This window comes from Anabrus simplex, chromosome 5 (genome assembly GCF_040414725.1).
Source record: "Anabrus simplex isolate iqAnaSimp1 chromosome 5, ASM4041472v1, whole genome shotgun sequence".
NCBI lineage: Eukaryota > Metazoa > Arthropoda > Insecta > Orthoptera > Tettigoniidae > Anabrus > Anabrus simplex.
Window position 1 is genome coordinate 237423187 of NC_090269.1, and position 17168 is coordinate 237440354.

At 38.7% G+C, this 17168-nt stretch overlaps 1 protein-coding gene across 1 annotated transcript in view; it reads left to right on the top strand.

Moving 5' to 3' along the window:
* LOC136874463 (neogenin) overlaps positions 1-17168 on the top strand; it is a 453251-nt gene that overhangs the window by 317487 nt on the left and 118596 nt on the right. The window contains exons 12-14 of the mRNA XM_068227813.1: positions 5263-5566; positions 9521-9679; positions 12114-12319. Of these exons, the coding sequence (XP_068083914.1) occupies positions 5263-5566; positions 9521-9679; positions 12114-12319 (669 nt within the window). The remainder of the gene's footprint in view (positions 1-5262; positions 5567-9520; positions 9680-12113; positions 12320-17168) is intronic.

Sequence of the window (17168 nt, forward strand, 5' to 3'; positions counted from 1 at the left end):
TGAGGAGGAGAGCATATGGAAGACATTATAATAATTGGCCAGATACCTGAAAGAAAACCTCTGGGAAGAGCTCCAGTATGATGGAACTCAATTCATGTTGCACAGACACTTCTCGAATTGGACAAACTCTTCTCAACTTGTAGTCACTGTAAAGTAAATTCTATCCACGAAATTCATAGTTCCTGTCTATAGTGACACATTTCAAAATCTATTTTTTGTCAGATGAGCTGTCACTTCATGTTTCAGCTCCAAAAAAGAAGGATGTAAAAAAAGATGAGAGTTCAAACAAGCCTTGTCTTCAGTGAGATGGAAAGGGAGTGGTGTTCTTCACCATTGTAATTCTTCCCCTGATCTCTTTGTTATAGTTCCATTACCAATGACGGTTGAGCCAAGATATGTAAGCTCACCGGATAAAAAATGAGTCACCCTAGTACGCAAGCACAGCTGGATCATTAAGCCTGTAAAGATGGCGCAGAGAACGAGTCACATGTTCAACTGCACGCACACTGCCTATACATTGAGCATAAGGCAGTAGTGATCAGTGAGACATTGATGTTTCATACGGACAGTGTGCGTCAACATGGGTAGATGTAAGGATGTGACAGAGTAGGAAAGAGGGGCAATCGTGTTTGGCTATGCCCATGGTCATACGATGCATGAAGTTGCTGGATTTGTTGGTGTTTCGCAGCAGATTTTTCAACATGTCTGCAAGCAGTGGTGTACTACACGTGGCCATGAAACACGACGTCAGAATTGTGATTAAGAGAGAAGAATTTCATATTGTTCCGTATTGAAGTGAGTTCACTAATAAGTTAAAAGAAAGTATAAAATGGTTCAACCTTTCAATACTATTAAAGTAAGAAATGTAAGTTTACATTCCTATTTAATTAAAATTGGTACCGGTTTCGACCAGTATTTTTGGGCATCATCAGCCAGTCACAAATAAGTGTAAAACAATGCACAGATAAATAAATTGTGAAGTATAAAGAATTTTGTAGGTTGCTGTTAGTGAAGCATTAAAATCTTTAGGGAGTACTGTGCATTGAAATATAGTCAATCACAAATACGATGCACAGCTAAAAATATGAAGTTTAGATGATACTGTCAGAGGCAGTTTTTGAAGCACTATAACACAATGTTATGAAAAAAAGTCTAAAATCAAATACGTATTTATCAGTTGCAGTTTATGAGGCACTTCATTGATCTATGTTACAAAACTTTTGGAAGCTCATTGCCGATCTACTCTTCAAGAACCTGCTCCGTAATACATTTATATATTTGATCTGCGACTTCATTAATTTTTGGTTCTGTCGACAAGCAGTGCTAATTCCTAAAATTATACAGTGCCTCATGGACTGCAGTGAAGAATTTACTCCATGCTACATTTAGATACGTATTTCATTCTGGACCTCTTCACACGCAGTGCTCTCTAACACATCTAACTTAAGAGACTTTTAGAAGCACTGTGCCGATCTACTCTTCAGGAACTTGCACTGTAGTACATGTGCGTATTTGATCGGCGACTTCTTCATAATTTCTAAATCTATTGACGGGCAGTACTAGTCCCTAAAATTATACAATGCCTCATAAACTGCAATTGAACTCTTCAAGAATTCGCTCCGTACTACATTTGGATACATATTTCATTCTGGACTTCTTCCCATTCAGTGCTCTCTAACGCTTATGTCTTACTAACGTTCTTGATCCATGACTTCTTCATGATTGACACACAGTGCTGATCTTTAAAATTATACAGTGCCTTATAAACTGCAGTTGATAAATACGTATTTGATTTTAGACTTTTTTCATAACATTGTGTTATAGTGCTTTATAAACTGCATCTGACAGTATCATCTAAGCTTCATATTTTTACGTGTGCATCTTATTTGTGATATACTATATTTCAATGCACAGTACTCCCTAAAAATTTTAGTGCTTCACTAACAGCAACCTACAAAATTCCTTATACTTCACAATTTATTTATCTGTGCATTGTTTTACACTTATTTGTGATCGGCTGATGATGACCAAAAATACTGGTCAAAACCAGTAGGCCTACCAATTTCAATGAAATAGGAATGTAAACTTACATTTCTTATTTTAATAGTATTGAAAGGTTGGACCATTTTATACTTTCTTTTAATTTATTAGTCAGAATTGTAGTCGGAAAAAGATCCTGTCTGAGACGGACCAGAGATGCTTTTCACTGTTTGTGAATGAAAATCTCTTTCAAACCCAAGAGGAATTGCTGCAGTCAGTGAATGAAGGTCCATCCCAACCCGTTAGCGAGAGAATATTGCGACGGGAGGTGCATGCAATGAACATTTAGATTTGGTCTCCTCGCAAGAGGCCATTGCTCACACAGGCACATAAAGTTGCGCATCTTCATTGGGCTAGAAATCATCGAACATGGACAGTATCTGACTGGCGGAAAGAAATGTGGTCTGATGAATCACACTTTTGCCTCTATTCTAATGACGCATGTCGTCGAGTGCAACGAAGGCCAAATGAAACATTTCATCCTGGATGTGTGCAAGGTCAGGTTCAAGCTGGAGGTGGTTCAGTGATGTTTTAGGGGTGTTTTTCGTATCATGGATTGGGCCCACTCACCGAGGTGACCACGAACATGAACCAGCTTGTTGATTTAAATATTCTGAACAATCAGGTGTTGCCTTTCAGTCAATATCTGCATGAGTATGCAATTGATACCCCGATTTTTCAAGATGACAACACCAAAGTTCATTGGGCTGAATGCATGTGCGACCAGTTTTATGAACACTCCCCCATGCTATTACATCTCGATTAGCCTGTAAAATAACCTGACTTGAACCCCACTGAAAATCTGTGGGACATTTTGAAACAGCGGGTAAAACGCCGGCATCAGCTTTCCCGCAATTTGGTGGAATTGCGCGATCAAATCCTCGGCAAGTGCCTTAACCTGGATGCGATGCATCTGCACAACCTTGTGGACTCAGTCCCTAACCAAATCCAGGTGGAGTTACACGATATTTAATGGTGCTTGAAATGATTTCTCCAGGGATGACTAATTTTTTGTCTGGTGATCTTATTTTCGGACATGCTTTCTAATCCTCACATGATACTTCTTTCAACAAGTTTCCTTTGTACCCTCCTAATTTTTGTTTTCTAGCAGTTGATCTCCAGGCCATTGGTGCTAATTACATCATCAACTCTGTTGAGTAGGAAAACTAGTTCTTCCTCATCCCCAGCAATGAGAGGAGATTCATCAGGGAACCATAAATTAAACATTTTCTGATTATCTACCGTTACTCTTTGATTCCATTCCTCTAAGACTAATCTCATCATAAATACTGAACAAGAATGGAGAAAAAAAAAAAATCCTTGTTAACCTTTTCACTGCTGAGTTTTGATGACCAGTCAAACCCTCTGGGCTGTGTTTTTTTTAGGAAGAAGCACTTTTACAGATAAATTTTTACTGATCCTGTTAATGGAATACATATTGTTCCCTTAGCCCCGCAGCCCAATACGGGGTCGGGGATGAAGTGAGATTATATTTTACAGTATATTTTTTCGGCCGGATGTCCTTTCTGATGCAAACCTCAGTTGAGAAGATAATGAATGTGAAATGAATGATGGTGAATGAAACTGGGTAAGGAAGTGGAAGGAATCAGCTGTGGATTATGAATAGGAACTGTCCGTGCATTTGCTTTGGAGTGAAAAAGGGAAACCATGAAAAAAAACAAGAAAAAAGAAATTTTCAGAACAGCTGACAGTGGAGTTCGAACCCACTCGCCTGCCGAATGCAGAGCTTGGCTCCATAGCGGTAGCATGTTAACATGCACGGCCACTCCACTCTGTAATATTATTACTGAAATTTAATATAAAATTATTGATCCAAGAACTGGCATTATGAAAATTATTTACATTTGGGGAAAAATAATTTATCCAAGGAGAGGGTGACAATTCCACATGAGATTCATCATTACTACTTTGCCTTGCACTTTCTTGTAGTTCAATCCCCCCCCCCTCCATGTATATTCTTCATCTTCGTTATCAAAATATAGCCCTCCAGAATCACTATTTAAGAGGAAACATTCAGTTTCTTCGTCAACAAGAGATGAATGTATACTTCAAGGCGCCATGATGGCTACACGTTAGCGAGAAAGATGTTCCACTCCAACAAAGCTGAAATAATACCAGATCGCTTTCAAAACACGTGAACTGGAGTGGTTAAAGAACAGTTTTGCACTTTAAAGTGTTATGCTCATGTAAGATTTTAATAATCCACATCAGATGCTTGGATGCTTCTATTTACACAAGAACTGTCCACGTTCTTTGCCATATGAAAAAACTGAAGTCTTTTGTGTGCTAAGCTGGGCTCATGAGTTGGTACTTGGCACACCCACCAAGACGCATGGCTAGTGCATACCGTGGAGGCCACTGCGTAGACTACCTAGAGCCACTGGCAGTGCCAATGCACTATGAGAGACTTTGTCTCATTACCAAAAATTGATGCTTGCTTGGCCATCAGATGTGCATTGGCACTGCTGGTGGCTCTAAGTAGCCTACGCAGTGTCCTCCACGGTACGCACTAGCAATGCGTCTTAGTGGGTGTGCTAAGTACCAATTGATGAGCCCAACTTAGCACACAGGGGTGAAATACTGGTAACCAGGAATGAGTTAGCTGGAAAATTTATAATGTCCAATAACAGACCATTTATATTGCTGTTATAATATCCTCTCTCAAAATATTCATATCCTTTAGGCTTTATCAATCGTAATATTACCAATGTTTCACCCCAGTGTAGCAGTGGGCTTATCAGTTGGATTGCCACACCTCTCAAGACGTTCGTGGCTAGTGTGCCATTGAGATACCAGTACTAGAGGAAGTATATAACCACTTGTATGAAAGCCTGCCTTTGGCGTTTGTATCAGAAATTAATTTCCCAGAAGGAAACTATAACTAATTCACCAATTGCAAAGATTGAAATATTCAAGTTCTTCAGGCTTTTTCATTCATAATATTACCAGTATTTCACTTCAGTGTGGCAATGAGCTCATCAGTTGGATTGCCACACCTTCCAAGACACTGGCAGCTAGTGCCCCATTGAGACACTACTGCAAGCTTCTTTTGTAGCACAATGCAGTGACGGAGCATTAGGGGAAGTATGTACCTCCACTTGTTTAAATGCCTTCTTTTGGCCTTCCTTGTTTGACATTAATTTCCTGTGGTATTATGTTATTTTCAAAGAAACATTTTGAGATATTTTATGATTTTTTCAGAGTGTGATTGTCCGATGGGAACCTCCTCCAAAGGAAGGTCAGAATGGCATCATCACTGGTTACAAGCTGAGATATCGCAAGAGGGATCGCCGAGGACGGGGAGATGCTGCTAACACAGTAAGCACTGCTGGGGATAGGCGATTATATGCCCTGACCGGTCTGGAGCGTCGTTCTGTCTATCAGGTGCGACTGTGGGCTCTGAACGTCAATGGAACAGGACCCCCATCTGAGTGGTACACTGTGGAGACCTATGAAAACGATCTGGATGAGAGTCAGGTACCAGACTCCCCTTCAGGTCTTAAAGGTTAGTCACGAGAGATAGTAACTGTTTCATGTTTTTGTTATTAGTTAATGGAACAAATTAGTGTATGAATATCCACTCACTGGCAAATTTGTGCAATCACCTGATCACAAGGCTTCATTACAATTTATTTGTCCGATAAGAAGTTTCTTCTCTGATCACATCACATCAAATCTCATTTGAAATATTAAGAATCACAATGTCAGAATTCTTAGATCTATTTTGCAAATTTCTCAACAAAAGGACACCCACCTACAGGTACTTTGAGCTGCCACCCTGCAGGAACTGGAAGCTCTGCTGCAGTACATTGTCAGACATTTAATTCAAAGCATACCACTACAAATACAGCTGTTATCCACTCTCAAGGAGACAACATCCATTAAGGATCTGGCATAGACTTCTGTGGTCCATGTAGGTTGATATTCCTTTGATTAACTTTTGGTACAGAAACATTTCCATTCAGTATTTTTTTTTTTTTCATGATTTTTTAAAATTTCCTGAAAAGACAGTAAATTTACTTTCAATATTTTCTGTGCACCATTTTAACACTTTCAGCACTATACCTGTAGGGGATACAGGGACGCACTGCTTTCCTGGTTGTGGACAGTGCCCATACACCATACGGGAATGATTTTTGCTCATGTTTATAAGCAGCTGCATGTATCCCACATGGTTCCCTTCCCTTGCTTGAAGGTAGTAGTGTATCTAGCTAGTGTCCACTAGAAAGCAGCAGTTACCAGGAAGTTTAAACCTAAACGATGAAAAGGGTAGTTTCTCCTTTCCGTGACCTCTTCCGAAGCACTTGATGCGCTGGGTGCTGAGCGCATCAAATCTGTTGCATTGTCAGTTGTATTCTCGTACAAACTTGTCCTCATACCGGCTCAATGATAGTGATATCTTGGATATTTTATAGGGAGGAAGGGGTTCACAATAGATTACAGTGATGAATACTTTTGAGTGCATGTTTTTTAGCTGCATTATGTTGCTCCAAATACAGACAATAGAAATACTTCACCTCTCCAGAAATTTTGGTTTATTTTTCATTTAGACGAAGAGACGCAGGCTGATGATTCACCTGTATTGCGAAAAGAAAGTAGATGTTGGTGCAAGGAGTGCAAGATTGAATTGTGTATAGCCCAATGTTTTCAGGGATGCTATACCAAAACAAATTGTTCCTGTATACGTAAATTGTGTATTTCAAATGTAATTGTGTTTATTTGTGGCTTAAGTAGCCACATTCAATGAATCATTGTTTGAATGTAAAAGTGTTTTCTCATACATCTTTTTATGTTTTTCATAAGACTAGTTTAATTAAAATACTTTAGATATGTACTTCCTGATTAGCATCTCCGTTTTGGATGGCTGACACCTTTATATGATACAAATATCAGCTATGTATTATGTTCTGCTGTTGTGTAATCATGTATTAAAATTTAGGAAAAAGACCCAGTTCACTGCCACGGTCCATGTTAAAATATGGCAGTGTTAAAAGTGTTTTTGCTATTTTGCTTTCCGTTGCACTGACATAGATAGGTCTTATGGCAACGATGGGCTAGGAAAGGCCTAGGAATGGGAAGGAAGCGGCCGTGGCCTTAATTAAGGTACATCCCCAGCATTTGCCTGGTGCAAAAATGGAAAACCACGGAAAACTATCTTCAGGGCTGGCGACAGTGGGATTCGAACCCACTATCTCCCGGATGCAAACCTCACAGCTGCGCGCGACTAACTGCATGGCCAACTCGCCCGGTCTTAAAAGTGTTAATGATAGTTATGAATTATCAGTTTAAGTAAAATTTAACAAAATAACTGCAACAACGACAGAAACTCTGTCTCCTGATTGGACAACTTTTACCCTGAGGGTGTAGTTTCAAGACCTGTCTTCATAATTATGACAGTGTTGAGTCATATATATATATATATATCTCCTACCAAGCTCGATAGCTGCAGTCGCTTAAGTGCGGCCAGTATCCAGTAATCGGGAGATCGTGGGTTCGAGCCCCACTGTCGGCAGCCCTGAAGATGGTTTTCCGTGGTTTCCCATTTTCACACCAGGCAAATGCCGGGGCTGTACCTTAATTAAGGCCACGGCCGCTTCCTTCCAATTCCCAGGCCTTTCCTATCCCATCGTCGCCATAAGACATATCTATGTCGGTGCGACGTAAAGCAAATAGCAAAAATATATATATATATATATATATATATATATATATATATTCTAGTGGCTTGGTTTGTCAGTTGTTTGCTCCTTTCCATTGCAATAGTAAGTCAAGAAATGTTTTCCTGTTTCATTTCCCAGAAAGAAAGGAACAGAGCTCGCTCCAACTTATATGTCTGACAGTCTGTTGTCTCGCTGATAAATTGTGCACTGGTGCTCAGGTCGGTAAACCAGAACCTTGGCACAGTGACAGTTGCAAAATGACAAATTTGCTGAACGAATGGTTATGGGAAAATGATTGTATAGTAATCCTTTCTCTATAGATTGGAACATGAAACCCATTTACAGGAGAGAAAGTGATAACTGTTCAACAAGAGTGGAAGTGGTTGCGTGAAACAACTGTGAAAGATGAAGAATGGAGTGGTCATCCATCAACATTAGACACATTTGTTAATGCCATTGATGGAAATGCATGGGTGAACAGATGTGTAACGCTGAAACAGTTAAAAAAAAATAGGATTTAGTCCACCTTGTTCAATACACAATGTTAACAATTTTTTTAAATTAATACATAATTTTCTAAAATGTAGACATGTTTTGACCCCTTGGGCAATCATCAGTACATACAAACTTTTAGGAACATTAAAATATAAAAGTATAAAAACATTGTGTGAGAAAGTCTCTTTAGAATATATTTTCTCAGTGTGATCTTCTTTTAAGTGAGTTCTTGCGTATCTCTTATTATGATATGTAAATCGTTAAAATGTTCTTTGGTTTATGTTCTTGAGGAAATTAAAAGTAAGTAGTGGGATTTTGTTGGACCTTATATGACTAATAGTCTTAATATTTTTGTCGAATGCAGACCAAGGTTGATTTGTAGTTATCAATCTTCTAAGAGTTACTGTTCCGAGAGATAAAACCTATAAGAAGGAAAAATTCTTTTAAAATTGTGGAGAAAGTTGAGATTTTTCATAAAATGATGAAATAGAGAAAGGGTTGTCTCACCTCATAGTCCAATGGAGTGCCGTGTTTGATGTGATTGTTGGTGATCCCACTACTGAACGAAAGTTGGAGCGGACGGCATGCTCCTAGTGTAGAGTTGTGGGAAAGCCACCAAGGAATCAAGCAATTTAAAAATGAATCCAGGAATGAATGTATCCAGGAATTCATAGATTTGTGACAGATTATGCAGATTAAATGACTGTTATAGGGCTGTATATTCAACATTACCATAGGGGAACCCTGCTCTACATGAAAATAAATGAAGAAATTTATGTTGTACTGAATCTAATCTATCGATAGAGATCTGTGACTTCTGTAAATTCTTATGTATACACTCCCGTTGGTCATTTGTAATTCCTGTAATGTCCTTCCTGGAAGCTGTTTCTGCCTAAAAGTACCTATACATCTCTTTCCATTTTTCACAAAATCTCGTATAAGTAGACACAGAAAAGTATCGCTCCTGTCTTATTCTCTTACCTGTTACCTGAAACTGTCAGGTGATAGCCCTCTGACTGAGAAGATAGTGTATTCGTTTGCCATGTTGAAGAAATAACAAATGGGTTTGTGTATCTTGTGGAGAGATGGGAAGGGGTAGGACACTGAATAGTGCAAAAATGTTTAAATTGAGAAATTATTTACATTCTTTTTCCTAAAGAATATATTTAATTTTTGGATGGTATTATACTGGTCAGAACTGTACACAAGTGACTATTGTACCTTTGTCAGAAGACCACCCATCTCATACCATTTACTTCCTGTTTGAATTTGCTCTGATCATCTATTTTGTTCATACTTTATAGCTCGTGCCATGACTGATAGCATCACTGTGTCATGGAGTCCTCCTCACAATCAGAACATCATGGTCCGTGGATACACCATTGGCTGGGGTAAAGGCATTCCAGACGTCTATACTCAACTTCTAGACGGCAAACAGCGCTTGTACGTCATTGAAAACCTGGGTAAGTTGTGTCTTCTTCAACATATTTAATGGGAAGAAAATTGTGGAAAGGACATTAAAATGCAAAGACCTCAGAAAAGTTAGCAGTTTCTTGCTCAAATTCAGGACAAAGCCCTATTTTATAGTAGTCCCCAGAAACCAGGCATTTTATTGATTTAAAGAAGAAATTCCTCCTCTGTACCTACTCGATGGATGTAACTTGTATGGGCCGATTACCTTAAATGTTAGGACCTTTTTAAACAACAAGCATGTAACTTGTATTACATCATCTGAAAGATGCAGTCCTCTATATTTATATCCCACTACTGATACTAGGAGGCTTACACTTACTGTTCTGATAATGAATGTAGATTTCTTCATTACCAGAAGAGCTGCTACCACTGCTTTCACCCACTAGAATTTTAAAAAAATGTTGGTCATACACATTTTCATTACAAACCGTAGACTTGAACTTTGAAGAGTTAGATTTAAAACGTTATAATTTAGACCATCTTGCGTATTTTTAGACTATTTTTACCTTCACTTAGCCTTTTCTGCACCATCATTACTACTACAGTTGTATAACTATGATGAAAATCTTTCGCTTCGACATTCATACATTACATTGCACTGAATCTTTGATGTGTGAAAGCTGTGATGAAAACCACTATGAAGTGCCATCAAGCAACAATATTCTACTGCATAATACTTGGTGGTGGTGGTGGTGGTGGTGGTGGTGGTGGTGGTGGTGGTGGTGGTGGTGATTATTGTTTTAAGAGGAAGTACAACTAAGCAACCATCTTCTATATAACACTAATCAGAGAGAAAAATGGAAGGGGTCCGACACTTCGAAAAATGATGGTATCGGCCAAAGGAAGACAAGGGCCACGAAGGGCATGAAAATGAAAGGCTCCCTAGGCCTAAATACGTAATACCGTCGGGATCGGAAAAGAACAGTAGTTGACCAACGGAGGTCGGATAGGATAGATGAAAGTGAGGAGCCTGGCACAAGTAAGTTGAAGCAATGCCAGGACTCAGCTGAGGGCCCCGTGGTTGTCAACGCACACTCCAAAGTTCAGACCCCCTGAGGCCCCTTTCAGTCACCTCTTACGACAGGCAGGGGATACAGTGGGTGTTATTCTATTGCCCCCACCCACAAGGGGGTAGAAATTATGGGCTTCATCAATTTTGAAAGAACAGAGGCCTGTAGAATGTGTGGGCACGATTGCTAGAATGTTAAGCATCTTATTTGTATCATTATTTTTTTGTAAATCAAAGTTCACAGAAGCCCTCCTGAATGGAAATACATACTTGAAAGTTGTGTTATCAGGTGTATGCAAAGACTGCTTTCTTTTGCTATATAAATGTTTGAATAAACTTAATTGGGCTAACATTAATTACCTTTGCAATAATCCAGTGATGATATTTGGAGACTGAGATAATTGTGCATTTCATTGCTGATTTCTTTATGTACTAGTAATCTTGAAGAAGGCTTTGTGCTTATTTACTAACATCTTGCAAAATAAAATTTCTTCTTGGTAGAAATAAATTAGAACTTTGTAAAAAGCAGGACAACGTAAAGTTCATTTATACTGTTATACTACAATGTGCTTATTGTGATGGGAGGATATCAAAGACTAGATGTATTCAGTTTAAAGAGAAACAAATAAATTACAGTGAATTTGTATGTAACAGTATGACTGAGAACACTGATCATTTTATACTGCCAATGACCAACTGCCAGTGCATCAAGACTTAACTGCTGCTGTAAACATTTGGCTGTGATCTTGAAACCCACCATTAAAAAGACAAGACATCTGACAGACAGCAGTTTTAACCTACTGCATGCCTGAAAAGAAGGATGGGTTGAAAAATATAATATCACAGCATAATGTGTACCTCAACAACACTGAGTGGTTTTGTCTGCCGTGGAAAATATGTCCACCAAAAACAGGATGAGGACAAATTGAGACAGATACTCTGATCTCTCCTACAAGAGGGAACAAATGTCTCCCCTGGAATGCAGTTGTGGAGGCAAATTCAGATATAATAGACTGTATTAGTAACCTAAAAGTCAAATTATAAATAGTGTAAATAATGTATAATATTTATTTAATCTTTTACCACTTTTGACATTCATACTATGTAATTGCCAAACAGTAAATGTTAGATGTAAGGCCTGAAAAGCCTTTTTTGATATGCTCTATTGGTGTAAAAAATCTAATTTTCTTAGACTTAGCATTATAGACACTAAATAATAAACAGTGACAGAACTGCTTAATGAAAATGAATGTAATATACATGGAGTACATTCTTATTTCCTTAATGTTCTTAAAAGTTACATTGTTTGATAAATATTAATTGTCAAATGTCCTCAAGGTTATCATTTTCATCATGTCATTTTTATATTGTACATTTTTAAATTTTGATAGGTTAAACATATTCTTTCCTTGCAGAGCCAAATTCAGAGTATGTGATCAGCTTACGGGCATACAATGAAATGGGTGATGGCCGCCCAATCTATACCTCAGTGCGGACGCGGGAAGAGATGGCACCTGAACCAATGACACCCTTGGTACCACCAGTTGGACTTATGGCCATCGTGCTGTCCTCTCGTTCGGTTGTTTTATACTGGACTGACACAACACTCTCTAAAACCCAGGTAAAATTATCATTACTGCCTTATCATTCTTTGAGTAAGAATTTCAGGTATCTCCATAGACATACCAACATAGGTCATTCAGATAGAAAATGATGATGAAGGATTGTATGTCTTCTTCTTCTTATTATTATTATTATTATTTTTTTTTTTTTAAAGTTCCGTTTGGGCCTGCTATGGACCACGTGGTTCTTATCTCTAGCAGCTTTCTTCTTTGACCAGTACTCCTTCATTCTTGCACTGTGAATGTCTTTTCGCTCCTGAGTCCATTTCACACCTCCTCCCAGACGTACTGTTTTTTCTGTTAGTGACTGGAGAGAGTTTGATGTTCTGATCAATGTTCTGTACCTATTTCTGTCATAAATTTCACCGGGAGCAATGTCCAATTCTTGAAGGTCTTTTCTGACGAGTCTTGCCCACTTGGCATTAGTCGCTTTCCCTCTAGAGATGGTGTGGAAGATTCTGGAGGTGAGCCTCTGATTGTCCATTCTCATGACATGACCGTAGAAGTTCAATCTCCTCTTCCTCGTAGATGTTGTAATGCTCTCCAATTGTTGGTACAGTTCGTTGTTGTGCCTGATTCTGTACTTGCCTTCTTCTTTAATGGGGCCCATGATTTTTCTCAGGATCTTCCTTTCCTTCAGCTCCAGTTTTCTAAGTTGCCCTTTTCTTACCATGTTTAGGCATTCTGAGGCGTATAGTACTGACGGTCTCACTACAGTAGTGTAATGCCTGATTTTGAGGTTAAGGGAGAGGGATTTGGATTTGTACATACTCTTACATAGGTGGTAGGCATTTTCCAATTTGATGCATCTGCTGTTCATGGCCTGATATTATTATTATTATTATTATTATTATTATTATTATTATTATTATTATTATTATTATGATTATGATTATGATTATGATTATGATTATGATTATTATTATTATTATTATTATTATTATTATTATTATTATTATTATTATTATTATTATTATTATTATTATTATTATTATTATTATTATTATTATTGATTTAAGCCCACTAAGGAGTGCTGATGACTAGTTCTTCCTCAATGCTCTTCTTCGTTCCCAATATCTCTTGAGCCCTGCTGTATCCTTTCTCTCCTGTGAAAGGGACTTCCGACTTCTAGGGACTCTAGGTGGTGGGGTCCAAGACTGTACCATAGCACAAAGTTTGGAACGTTCTTCTAAATCAGTGTCTGAAATCCCAGCTGAATCCAAGTCCTTCTGTACTTCATTAAGCCACAAGCTTCCAGTCTTGTAGCTTTTAACCAAAGAGAAGATCATCTTGGTAAGCCTGTTGCTGTCCATTCATTGTAGGTGTCCGTAGAACTTAAGCCTCCTACGTCGCATGATGGTATTGGCTGATTCTGTCGATACAGCTCAGAGTTCGATTTAAGTCTATAGGTTCCATCTGGTAGCAATCTCGGTCCATGAATTTTCCTGAGGATATGTCTTTCAGCTTGCTCTAGATCATCCATGGTGCCTTTTTTGTTTATCAGGAGGGTCTCTGAGGTGTACAAAAACTGTGGTCTGACAACAGTTTTGTAATGACAGATCTTAGCATTTTTCGAAATGCACCTCTTATTATAATGGTTGTGGGATAGTTGGTACGCTGCATTGAGTTTCTTACATCTTTCTAAGATGGATGTACCAATCTCTATCATTGAGGTGGACTCATTCACCAAGATAGCGGAAACGATTAACTCTCCCAATCGTTCCATATATGGTTGTCAAAGGGGGGTTTCCAGGATGCCAAGTCTCAAAGTACTTGGTTTTGTCATACGATATCTGTAATCCTGCCTTTACCACTATCTCGTGCAGGGCTTCGATAGCAATGACAGCATCCTTAGAGTTGTTGGTTAGGATTGCAATGTCATCTGCGAATGCTAGGCACCTGATCTGAATCTTTCGGGCCCCGGCTCCAATGGCAACTGATTTGATTTCTAGACTCCTCAGTGTACATTCCCAGTTCTTGATGACTTTATCAAGCACTAGATTAAACAGAATGGGTGAAAGGCCATCACCCTGTCGAACTCCAGTTTTTATCTTGAAACTCCAAGATAGTTCTCCCCTGAACTTCACCTTAGATGTTGTATCCATAAGAGTCTGTTGGATGAGGGTGCGTGTGCTGTAGTCGACACCTCGTTCTTGCAGTACGCAGAAGAGTGTCTGGCGGTCGATGGAATCATAAGCTTTTTTAAAGTCGACAAAAACCACAGTGATTTTCATACTCCTTACTTGTTTTAGTTGGAGAATGGTTTTTAGGTTGAAGATCTGCTTGGTACAGGATCGTCCCTGCCAAAATCCTCCTTGATTTTCACCAATCGTTCGATTACATTGGCTTTCCACATTGTCCAGCAAAATCCTTGATAGCACTTTGCACTTTGTATGCTACTGACAGCAGAGATTTCCCTCAGTAGTTGTTGATATCACTGCGGTCACTTTTCTTATTTAAAGGGTGTATGATAGCTAGTTTCCAGTCATCAGGGATTTAAATTTTTGGGACATATTTCAAGAATGCCTGATGACAGACTTGCCAAGAAAATCTTTAACCACTTCAATAAGCCCAGTAGGAAAGGCAGCTCTTATGAAAAATGGTTTGTTAACACGAAGAAGGATTTGCAAGAAATGAACATCACACATCAAGACATCCGCAATAGAACCACCTTCAGAAAAGCTACACTCATTTAAGGGCTTCCTAGAGCCAGAAACAGCGACCAAGAAGAAACAACAATGGACGGCTGAAAGAAAAGAAGCAGCAAGCAGGAGGATAAAGGAGTACTGGTGCCAAAGAAAGTTTAAATCATGAGGAGTTATTTACGTGGTCCACAGCTGGCCAAAATTGATAAAAAAGAAAGACCACCGCCGCCGCCGCTGCCGCCACCACCACCACCACATGAACCGTGGAATAAAATTGATGTAAAACATATCCAAGGTACAACAGAACTCATTCACGTGATACAGATGCCAAAGCCTGTCACACTCCTTTGGGGCATTTAATGAATGACACATTACCTTAATCAGGCCATACATATATGTGTAAAGGCAAGTTGAAAACCTCCAAAACAATATGTATATTCTTAAAGCGTTTAAGATAACACTTGTAAAAACAAGTGTTTGCAAACATTGTGTTGCCCGCCATAACCCTTCACGAAAAATGAGGACTTTAAAGAAGAGCCATGGAGAAAAAACTAGATAGAGGAGATCGGGAAGAAATGTTGTAAAGTCACAGGACGACAAAGGTGACATCTGTGATCTCCTTGGTCTAAGTCTGCGCGTACAATAAATTTCAAAGAGTCGGCCATGATACCGATATCAATGAGTACACAAGTAGTTTGTCCATAAACCGAACCAGATAATGGCAGAAGTGGCCAGGATATGGCACACTACTTAAAGCTGTCTTACTTCAGTAAGCTCACTGAAAATTAAATACGAAACCAGTACTGTGTGATCCTTCTATGTCCACATCTCACTGAAATCATGGTACACACCAGGCAAATGCTGGGGCTGTACCATAATTAAGGCCACGGCCGCTTCCTTCCAACTCCTAGGCCTTTCCTATCCCATCGTCGCCATAAGACCTATCTGTGTCGGTGCGATGTAAAGCCCCTAGCAAAAAAAAAAAAAAAAAATCATGGTATTTATTTGCTTTATTATCCTACTTTTTTAGCAATTTTTAACCTCGAAAAATGGATGGGGGAGATTATGCAAATTTAATAATGAATCAAAATTACTGACTGAATTCCACCAGTTTTTCGGTTTGGTCCTTTGCCAATTGCTAGCATACAGATGTTCTCCTTCAAAGAGAAAGGTTGTTCCTCTTCATGAATCTACACTGCCACCCTCTGCTTGCTTTATAAACTTTGAGATTCTCTGCAATCTCCACCACCTTTAACTGTAGCTTTCGTGGGAATCTGAATAACCATTGCTTCTTGATCCAGTTACATATTTTAACAGTTCCATTTTAGTTTCTAGATTCTGGCCTGATTTTTTTCATTGAATTAATAAGGCTATCTCCTTGTTTGTGCCAGTAATATACATGTCATGGCTCTACTTTAAACTTGTGTGCTGCAGCACGATTGCTGTGAATGGAATTACTATTAATTTAAACTCTTTGTTGCAACTCCTGTTTTTCTTACCCATCTCTAGCCATTATTCATGTCTGTACTGTACAGTACAGTGAAACCTCGTTAGTGCATTCCTCATTAACATGTTTTCCTGCTTGGCACATTGTAAATTTGAGTCCTGATTGCCATCGTATTAAATCTATACAAAAATACCTCACGTAGCGAGTCACAAATGTTTGCTATTACCTCTCAGTATGATCACATTTTTCCTAGCCTTGAAAATGTTCTTTGTCATCTCTTGTGAGAGGAATGTGATATCCAAAATAGATAAGAGCCCTTGCGACATGTGACAGGTCAGAGAAAGTTGTGCATGACAGGAAAAGGCCTTGAATTTCTGAACTTCACAGGGTAAGTTGTACCTTCAGAGAGGAAGCTGTTAGCCTCAGGAAAGTTTAATTTTGCTTGCTAGTTAGCAGTGAGATTGCTGAAAACTCAGTGATCCTATTAAGTGCTTGTATTCCAGTCAGATGTCAGAAATGTTTTTATGTACTGAATGGTACAGTGAAGGGCAGCAAATATTTGTCACATGATAGCCTACCTATGGATTAAGAATATAATTGTGTTAAACTTGTTACCGTTGGTTTCGGGACCATTACAGTTACACATAAATAATAATAATAACATAGAAAAAAAATAATGATAAAATAAGAATAATAATAGAAAGTACGGGACTTCGAGCGCGTACATAAATAATAATAACATAATAATAGAGATAG